Genomic DNA, 11,207 nt, shown 5'->3' on the forward strand with positions numbered 1-11,207 from the left:
CAGCACCATTCCCATTGTGATGATGAAGATGGATGAGGATGAATAGGATGAATATGTCGTACATGAAAGATGAAGATAAAGTTGGATTTAGAGGTCTGGAGAACATTCTAGACTGTTATCAACAGGCAACTCTTCTCAAAACTCAAAGGCAGGCAGAAAGTACAAACACTGCCCTTCTCAATCCCTGGCAGTCCAATTAATTCTGACAGAAGGATTAGAGGAGGTGACTCCCATCCAGGTCATGTGATCATCGGTGCTATACACCCGAAAAGTGAGACCCAAACATTTACTTTCCTGTGGTCATGGGGTCAGGCCCTTTGATCCCACACAACATGAGCAGGAAGCATGGAGCAGATGCAAGCACAGAACTGACTGACACCTGAGGTGATCAGTTAGTGACACTCCATACATTACCATTCAACACTCTGGGGTCAATAAGATATTGGTTTCTTTACTGCATCATGTGACACTCAAGATTGGAGCAATGGCTGCTGACATTTCAGTTTTGCCATCACAGGAATAAATTACATTTTAAAACATATTCATGTTAACATTTCACAAATATTACTGCTTTTTCTTTTAAATGTTTTAAAAAACATTTAAAAATCGTACCATCCTCAACAAACGTAGTATGTCAGAAACACAGTCAAGCACTATCCAAAGGTAGGAAGGAATCAAAGAAAGTGAAAGTTTCAGATTTTATTAAAAACCTCTTCAAGTGGGTAAATTTCACAAATTAATTGTTTTAGTGCTTGTAATGAAAATGTATATATGTGTGTGTGTGTGTGTGCATGTATATATATATATATATATATATATATATATATATATATATATATATATATATATATATATATATTTTTTTTTTTTTTTTTTTGCACTGATTTACTTGTTTCTAAGATGATTTTAAGGTTCTCTGGCCATGTTCTTGACAGATTTTTTGTATTTCTTATAGGTCAGTCAGATATTAGTAATTCAATTGTAAATAAAAATCATTATTACAATACTGATACTGAGTCAACACAGGTGTTGAGTGAACCTGCTTTTATGAGCAAGTCAAAGATAATGTTCCCAATGTTGTCGATGGCTGAGAGCCAAATATCTTTTTGCTTTACAGAGTGAGGAAAGAAACACTGCATGGTAACTCAACCATGTGTTACCCAAGTTACAAGTGGTACAAACTGTTTATTAACAGGTATTAAGACATAATACAATCTAAAGAGATGAGGGACACATGTGTCACTGTAGATATCATAGCTAGATACTGTCCATCATACATGATTTATACAAAACTAGAAGCAAGAGAAATTGATCATGGATCCCAGCCTAATAATGGGAACAACGCTGAGACAAGGCAACATAAACTCCATTACGGACATAAAAGTTCTAAGGCAAGAATAAAAGTAAAATGTTCATCTTAGACAGTCCACATATGTAGCTCACACATTCTGAAGTCTTTAAGTAAATTCTAGGTCACAGGGTGAATGCTGAACGAATAAAGGGGTGTGATGGGGAGCTCCCGTCATCCACGTTATCCACGTGTGCTCTTTAACAGTTTCTGTAACAACAAAGGGAAGAAATAGAATTAGGCTATTTAGATCAGGGCTCAGCACCATTGACACGCCAAGGGATAATCACTGCCATCCAAGCAATAGTTACAGTGTGTCCATTTCATTTTTATACAATGTCAGTTTATAGTAGTTATGCTTCCTATATGCATGCATGCATATATATATATATATATATATATATATATATATATATATATATATATGCATGCATATATATATATATATATATATATATATATATATATATATATATATATATATATATATATATATATATATATCATATTTAAAAATAATACTTTTTAATATACAATAGCATCAATTTATTTTATCCATATATAAAATAATCTATTTATACATGTTTTTATAGTGAAATTGTGATTTATAGTGAAACTAAAAATGCACTTTATGTACAAAAGGTTGCTGACCCCAAATAAACAGCAATTACTAATAGCCTATATCGTTTAAAAACACCCAGTTCCTCAGTTATTCTCCTGTTTTTTTACCCCCTCTCAAATTCTCACTTACCATGGCAGAGCTCAACATTAAACACCTGAGTTCAGAGGCAGTCACGCTGAACCGGTCTGCCCCTGAACTCTGGAAAGCATGTAATTCCTAACATGTTTAGTTGTGACAAGCCATCATGACTTTGCTGTTGATTTGGAACAAGCAGAGCATATTTCATGCCCCTGCTGCTTAAGCGCATCTGTACAAGGAGCACTCTGCACACAATTACATCTTAATCAAATAAGCTGCCTGCCCTCGTGAAAATAAACGCAGAACGATGACTAGCATGAAAACTGTCCGGATCTCTGTTCAGTGTTATTGTGATCATTTGATGTGGTGCACCATTCAAATCTATAGCACTGGAGAAAATATCCATCAAAGAGGTGGTGGAAGATGATGTAGCCGGATTCCGGCTTCAGTGCGTTTGGTGCCTTAATTCCTTTTTCAGGTCATGAGCCTCAAAACAGTTGAATAAATAAATAAAAATTACAGGAGATTTAGCTGGGCCTAATCTAGAGTAAAACACTTTAACTAAATCTAACAGCAATCAACACAGCAACTCTGTCAAAGCATGGACTGCATCAATGATTAAACTTCAGACACATTCTTCATTCCTGAATAATATGTCTGTTAAAAAAAGAAAAGAAAAAGTGCCTTCCGAAGGATTCACTCACTTCAGTGTATGTCACAAAGCCTGTCAAGCACATATCTGGGTCAATAATTGTATTTATTTGGATTGGATCGGATCATTCAAATTTGTCAAGAAAACAATGTGTCAGTGATCCTAAAATTAGGCCTCCATTCTTTACGGAAAAAATATATATATTTATTTTTTGACCTGGACATGATCGGGTGGGAGTGTGTTTTTGTACTGTTTTATTCTGATTTGTTTAAAACAAAATTCCATGCACTCCAGCATGGTATTTCAAGTCATACTGGAATCTATCATAATCAGCACAGGATGCACACAGCTGCCAATTTCTTTCCATTTATGAGTACTGATATGAACTCTTCCAGTCGCACTCTAAACCACAGGCTGCACAGCTAACAAACTGAACCTGGAGATAAGCTGCCATTCACCTTATGTAGCTATTGGCAGTTCACTAATGAACAAATTGATTGCTGTAACACATACTGTTGAGATGATCAATAGAGAGGCCATGGGTGACATCTGCTAACAATGCAGCCTGATTATATTAATATCCATTGGAAACCTAACCCAGCCAATCTCAGGTACTCGCTGTGCTTGTTAGAGAACATCACTGCCTCAACACATTGTTGGACCTTAGGCTAAAACAAATCAACTGAAGTATAAAGGAGCGACGTTGGAAGTACATTTTGGCTGATAGTTCAACGGTCACTTTCTTTCCTTATAAAATAATAAACAACTAAATGTGTACATGTGAGGCCATACAGAACAAAGATTCAAGAACAAAAGGAAAGTAGCATATTTTTTTTCCCCATAGGATCATGTTAACTTGATTTAGGGGAAAATAAAGATATACAGTGTGCACATTTAAAGCCAATTTTAACAGTCATGCCGTATAACATTTTTAAAAACAAACAAAAATGACATACTTCATCAAAATAATTAATATAATTTAATAAAATTAATATAATGACTGTATTATTTTATATAATAAAATCATTTATTAAATAACATCAAATAAATCTACTATATGAATATATAATATCGATTTCTGCTGAGCAAAAATAAAATGTCAATATTTTTAGCTACTCAATATTACTTAAAAGTTTTAATTTCTACCAAGCTACATTGAGCTAATGCAGTTTAGAGGCCTCTTTTAATTAGCTTCATTATTATGGTGGTGTTGGATACCTTCGCAACAGCTCTGACGTGGTGAACTTTGATGGTTGCTGATTTCTCCTCAAAGGCTTTCACCCTGGACTCTTTCGCTAGACGATGCAGGAGAACCAGGAGGTTGAGCTGGGCCTGTGAACACCAAAAAAAAAAACAGTTACTTATTTAGCCAACAGACCACACCCTTGGAGCAATCTAGAGCATGTGAATGGAATACACTGAGAACAACTATTATTTGCTAATAAATCATTAATTAAAGAAGTGTATTATATAATGTTTGCAGAAATTATTGCACAAATTACTTTGCTATATTACTTAAGATAAACACACAAAGGCAGAAAACATATCAGGTTCCTTTAACCAAAACCCCCACAAAAATAAGCCAGAGCTAAAAAGACTCACAATGCTTAAGTGATGGACAACCATGTAATCATTTCAAGAGGCTCTTAGTAAAAGTGCACAAAGGGAGAAACACTTGGAGCCAAAAGGACTATCAGTTTTGAGCGACTCAAGTGAACATCATACTCTGTTGTTCCGCTAAGTGTAGCATGCAGAGTTATAACCCTATACCTGTGCGTGGATCAACAGATAAGTGCTGCTGTAAAGGAGGATTATGTTACAGGAACTCCTAGGTAGATCCAGTAGAGGGTGGTGGTGGTGGGGGGGGGTGTCAGAGAAAGACAAATCTCCCAGCCCTCCCCAAAGTCATGGATCACTGTGCAACCTTGTCGGATTAGACCAGGAAATTGTTTCATTTTCAGCACTTCATCTGTCTTTGCCCATTTTGTCACAAGATACAGAACAGAGCTCTGCACTTGAGGATGGATTTCAAATCAGCTTTGAGCTCAAATTAAGTTTACATATTTAAAATCACCACCACTTGTGCTGGAACATGTGCTAACATGACTACATTGTTTAAAACATACTACTGACAGCAAGGGGAATCTTGCAGAGCATGCATTGAGCAGGGCCTTCACCTTTAAGCAAAACCAAAGAAATAAACACAGAGAAAGCTAGTTCAGTGTACAGAAGAGTCTTCCCGGTGTAGCTCATAATGCACGATATGAAGTCATTCTCTTGTCTGAGGATATTTCCATCATCATTCAAACAGTTTAAGTGGTTCTGAATCACAAAGCCATAACCATGTGTATGAATATTCACTACATGCATAATGAGATGCTTTTGAGTGTGCATCGCAATCTGTCATTACTTTCTCCCAAGTCTACGTACTGTATCATTCAGTACATTTCACTGTCAAGGGCTCATATTGTTCTAAACTGTAGCATTTTATTTTTTCATGACAACATCATATTTTCTAATAAACTAATAGCTATATTTGTTTTATGATCACTAACTGATAAATGTCTGATATTATAAATGTTTACTACTTAATAATAAAAACGAGGAAAAATTTAATAAATAGTTTCTATATTAATATGAATTTAGATATCACAACTTGTTATGTGTCCTATTTACCAATCTATTATCTATTGCTATCCCTACAAAAGGATCTAAATGGCAATCTAAATATTAAAACAGGCAATTAAACATGTTAACATCAAGAATAAACACCCAGTATCTGCCAAATGTTACTGATTCTCTAACTGACAGTCTGACAACATTTAAGACTTCTAAAATCAAAGACTTATAAGATCATATTGATGTTTGCTGGCCCGTTTTTAAAACTTAGTTTTTATAAACTGAATGAGTGGACTGGGGAATGAGCATTGCGTTCTTAACAAATTCTGGTCCCACTTTATATAAAGTGTCCTTAATACCTGTATACTTACATAGTAACTAGATGTGTACATAGTATGTAACCACAGTGCAAGTTCACATTGGTACATAGTATCTACAGGTCTAATGCCTATACATTTGTACTTACACAAACCATCCTGGGGTTGTTACATATATTTAGTTACAGAAATATTACAGCTGTAGATACTATGTACCAATGTATACCTACACTGTGGTTACATACTACAAACATTTAATTACTGTGTAAGTGCACAGGTATTAGGGACACAATATAAAGTGCGACCCAAATTCTTAATAACAAAATTTCCTGCACATTCACCAATGTGGTTTGCACTGCTTTATGAAGCAAGCTCTGTATATTATCTCCTGCACTTTCTCTTTGTCTCAAAAATGTGTATAAACACATAAAACAATTGACCACATCCAATGAACCATATCCAGCTAGTTTTCCTAATGATTTCAGATGAAAAAAAAGGCAGCACTTCTTGTGCATCTACACAACCCCATTCGGATGTAATTTAAATCTATTAATACCTAATTTTCATAATTGTGGGTCATCTCTGGGGCGTCTGAATACTTCTCCAACAGCTGGTCTTGAGAGTGTTTTTCGAGAAGGAAATTGAGAAGCCCATGTAGGCTTCCCCTGTGCCAGAGGCTTTGCCAAAACATAACAACCGGCTTTAACTGATTACAGCAGAGGCCATCAGAGGAGGAGTACAGAGAAATCCGGTTTCAGCAGCATCAACATTAAAGAGAGTCTGCATCTTCTGCTTCAGTGTGCAGTGTAGACTTACACGGTCCTGTGATCAGTCCAAATGTCACCTTGGTGACATGGAAGAGACGTGGATGAATGCACGCGCATCGCCTGATCCACAAATGCACATTTGAATCCCTACATGCACAAATTATGATACTTTTTAATACAAATTATTACATTAGTATTCACAAATATGTCTCTATTTGAACAAAATGCTGCACATTAATGTAATTCTTAACACTGCAGACACCGGTTGAAAAGCATTTGTTTCAGTGAAGTGACGCAAATTTATCAAATCGTGCACACGTTAGTGAAATTCACTGGGACTTGTTCGTTTGTAGATGCGTGTGTGTGTGAGGCAAGAAATGCTGAAAACTGCAGAAAAAAAAAAGTCTCAAAATCCAAATGAACTAAACAAGATAGACTCAAACTAGACGTCATTAATGCATGCGTGTCACCCGATCCACATAGGAATGGATTCCTTTTTGCATGAGCAATTTATGATATTTTAATGCAGAACAGAACAGTTTTATTCGCAAACATGTCTGTATATGTACAAATCGCTGCACAATCATTTACTCCCGAATCAAACTGAAAGACATTTGTTTGTGGTTCGTAAGATACATGTATAAAATTAATGTAGTACATTGATATTTTTTCATGCATCTATTACTATTAATGCATCTACATTTTGAGTTTAATTTCATCCCATAATTGTCCAGCTCTAATTCTAACAATGCAAGATTTTCAAAATTTCTGGAAAAGCACAAATTCAAAACATTCACCTCATCAGACTGGTTTTGCAATGATTATCATTTCTTAAATAAACACTTTTGAACAACCTGCAACCACCAATTTCAACTCAGAGTCAGGAACCCATCATCCAATTACAGTACACAAGTCAGGCCCAGCTTCTAATGATCTGGTGTGAAAATGCCTGGAGCTCTTGGCCTGGGCCGCCAAACCAGCCCTTGATTTTCTACACTTTCCCAGTGATACTTAACACCAGGGAAGAAACGTTGCTGTTTGGGGGCAAAAGCGGGTCTACGGTTTTGGGGGGATATCTTGAAAAAGAAAACAGACACTTTTTCACGGCTTCCTTGCAGGATGCAGCTGATTATTTTCATGTTCAATCAACCATCAAATGCAGTATAGACTATCTCAGTTCAGCAGGGGGAACAAAGTGCTATCTTAAGCCACTGCTCCACCCGGCAGGACCCACTTATAAACAGCAGAGATGAAATAGTATGACTGGGATAATCTCACAAACGGTTTCAGAGCTTACAGAGTAAGATCTGATGCAGGGGACAGGAAACATGAGTCTCAGCACTTTTGATAGAGCGCAGAATAGGTAAGGAAAAAATAGTCAAGGAGATTGTCATTCTATGCTGGAGAACTGGATCAAAAGTTTGAGGAAATTGAACGGGTATTCCTGTTATAATTTTACAGTTCAAAATTACTGTTCTGGATTTAAACACCTCTGTTTTTCTTGCTATTATGACATCCGCTTTACCAGTCTATTTAAGCTAACTTAGGCCTAAAATTGCCTCTGTAAATGACATAAATACTTGCAGTACAAATAATTTTGTTTCCAGCAAAATGGATTTTGCTTTTGACTTAAATTTTAATCTGTTGCTCATGAAAACAAAAGGCTATCAAATGGATCCAGAAGACTTGTAATTTTCTAAAGATTTAAAAGGATTCAAAGCTCATACATTGAATGATTCGCAGTCACTGAAGTCTTTGGTGCAATTCATTAAAAGAACAGGCTCAGAGTCATCTGTTTGTGAATCAGACTACACTGGTCAAGCTGCATGTTTGCTATTGAGTGAAACGAACAAACAAGCAAACAAACATATATATATATATATATATATATATATACACATATATAAGGCAGTCACATTTTTTCTCTCTGAAACTACAGGTTCAATATCAGTGCTGAAAATACTTGTAATTGTAGGTCTTTAATCAGAGAACTAAGATGAATGCTTTCATCTGAAAGCTAAAACACAATCATAGCTTGACCAATTACAAGCGGACTCATTCATGATATGCTGCATGAGGCAAAGAGTGAAGGGCCTTATTAGGAATTTTGTCATTAAAACCACAGGAAACCAGACCAAACCGGTACAGGCGGCTTTTACATCCCCACCTCCAGTCTCCATAAAGGAAGACCAGCTGCAATGGACCTTTAATTAGGATCCTGTTAGCGCACGGACATCCTACACACACACACGCAGCATAACCAACTATGTACAGTGCCCCTCAACTTAAAACAACGGATAAGCAATTCCCTTATTCCCATGGAAAACACTAGGCAAGCCTGCCCGAAAGGCAACCCTCAATCAACTTAAACCACTGGACTTCCCTTTTAAAAACTGGAGTTCCTTTTAATCATCTTAAGCTATGAAGTGGTCAGTATCAAGCAATCAAAGAGGCAGCATGCGACACTGCCATACATCTAATGCATGTAACAACATTTACAGTGGCCACTTCACGTGATGATGCATAAAACAAATTGGTTTCATCAGTGTAGCTTGGATATAAAATGTTTAACAAATGTAAACACATCTGCCACGCTAAGGGGCCAAGTTCCTTAAAATAAAGTCGACTTCAAAAAAGTCACAACGTGGTGGCCTTTATTGGTTTGTCTGCCCATTTGTGGTTTCCTGATCCTAGAATTAGGTATTTTCCTAAGTGACAAGATGGGCAAGAACTTTGCACTGGTAGCAAACAAATCATTACCGTCATAGGTCTGTGGTCTCACAGTTATGGAAAATGCTCGGACATATGGTTCTAATGGAGACAATGTGAGTTTGAATATAGCTGCAGGCATGTCCCAGTTCAGTTCCACAAAATAATAACAATAATTAAAAAATATTTTTAAAAAGACAAACAGCTTTAGAAACAGGTTATAAATAACTTATGTAGAATGGCTGGTGGGAGACAACAGTGCTTCTTGATTTTTGTATAGTAATGCAAACAAGCAGTCAAATGCATCAGACAACATTACATTAAACATTTAAATTCACTTCCATTTGGAAAGCCTACTACTGGTACTAAATCTTTTCATAAATAATTGTAACCAAAATTAAAATGCATTATATTATTTTCAGACTACTTGTTACATGTGAAATTGGTTGCTTGTCATGTTTAATGTTTTGTACCTTCTAAAGGTGTAGCAAAAAATAGATAGAAGTATTATAACTGTGGTTCAAACTATTCATGAGATCAAACAATGCAATATAAAGTGCCTTACCAGGCATAATTATTGCTTTAAAATACTTTTATAATGCACTACATATAGGCTTCAAGTACTGAGGGGAGACCTAAAAATATGCAGTCCGGCCATATTGCATTATAATGTTCACATAGGGTTCTATTAATCGCATATAACAATAATAATAATTAAAAAAAACGTTTTGTATCTGCATTGTGCTACAAAAATAATTTAATTAACTAAAATTCTGATCTTGTTCCTTCAAAATAACAGAAAGTGTTTAAAAATAAAACTTATTTTCTTAAAACAACAACAACAAAACACTTCAAGTGAATGAAAAAACACGTTCTTGCATTTTTCTGTTCCAATTCTAACATTTCACATTGGTTGAGATGCGTCCATTTTAATATGTAATGTTATATGCATGTATTTTAAAGTTCACAAGAAAACAAAAAACTATTTCCTGCCTAATGCAAAACTATGGATGTGTCTTAAAACCTACTGATCTGAGCATTTCTTATAAGGGCATAAAATGTACTCACTATTCTGAGTGCACAACAACTGAATAACAGTACACATGCCATTTGACAGCTAAATTATTATCTCATTCATCTAAAAGCATAATTGCGTGTAACGTTAGATATGATACGAGCGTTTGTGGAAAACTTTGTGAAAACTGTTGTGGTTAATTTTCATTAACTCACCATCAAGTCTGCGTTTTTTCCTATCCGTATATTAGTGTTCTTCTTCATTTGGAGCTTCAGGGCCGCTCTCGGTGCTTTCTTTGACATGTTTTGGTTGCTTGAATGTGTTAGTTTACGGTTTTAAAGATTGAAAATAAAGCTCCCGTCTGTTTGTTTTTCTTTGTATTCAAAATAACGCGCGTTTCACTTCCGGCTCCTGATGATGACGTATAAAGCGCTAAATGGTTCCTCTCCCCAGCACGTGGGTTGTGCGTATTTATCGATACGATTTTTCGTTGATTTGGCTTGAATCACTTGGAGGTTAAGAATCTTTACAATTCTTTGAAAGTTTATTAAGCAATTCAGGGTTTTACATTACACATATTTGTTAGACACTTTTTATTTGATTAATTTGGTTCTGTTTTGGCTTAATGTTACACAAGTGTAAATTTAACAAATAAGTCTTGTTCATTTTGTTAAAGAATTGGCTATACAACATTTAATTTCTTCCGTAGCTATTTTGGATATTTCATTTGTCAAGGGTGGTAAAATAATTGAAAATCACTGTTGTTTGATATACAGTATTGCTTTAAAGGTTAGTAATGGTACTAAAAAATATCAGCAATTCATACCAAGAAATTAACAATATAAAACACAATACAATAAAGTAGAATTAAATAAACATTCAACAAGAAGTTCAAATGCAGATCAGTCTTTCCTTCTGTTTTGTATGTGTGTGTGTGTCCTGAGCTTAAAGAATGTAAAACAGCTGCAAAGCATTTGCTGAATTAAAAATAAATTAATATATAAGATGGAGCTGAACCATTGCCAGAACTTTAAGTCCACTTTAATGGCACATGTTTTATGGTTTCTATTAATTGCTCTG

The 11,207-nt window shown here is 35.4% G+C and overlaps 1 protein-coding gene across 1 annotated transcript; it reads right to left on the reverse strand.

Annotated features, from left to right (window-relative positions):
- Nucleotides 1–1,165: 1,165 nt before the first annotated feature.
- Nucleotides 1,166–10,555, reverse strand: LOC113074060 (centromere protein W-like). Its single transcript, XM_026246768.1, has 3 exons — nt 10,343–10,555; nt 3,919–4,032; nt 1,166–1,558 (listed from the first exon to the last, which is right to left on the reverse strand). The coding sequence occupies exons 1-3, from the start codon at nt 10,427–10,429 to the stop codon at nt 1,532–1,534; spliced, it is 228 nt and encodes a 75-aa protein (XP_026102553.1). The 5' UTR covers nt 10,430–10,555; the 3' UTR covers nt 1,166–1,531.
- Nucleotides 10,556–11,207: the final 652 nt, after the last annotated feature.

This window comes from Carassius auratus, unplaced genomic scaffold (genome assembly GCF_003368295.1).
Source record: "Carassius auratus strain Wakin unplaced genomic scaffold, ASM336829v1 scaf_tig00013544, whole genome shotgun sequence".
In the NCBI taxonomy this organism is placed as follows: Eukaryota; Metazoa; Chordata; class Actinopteri; order Cypriniformes; family Cyprinidae; genus Carassius; species Carassius auratus.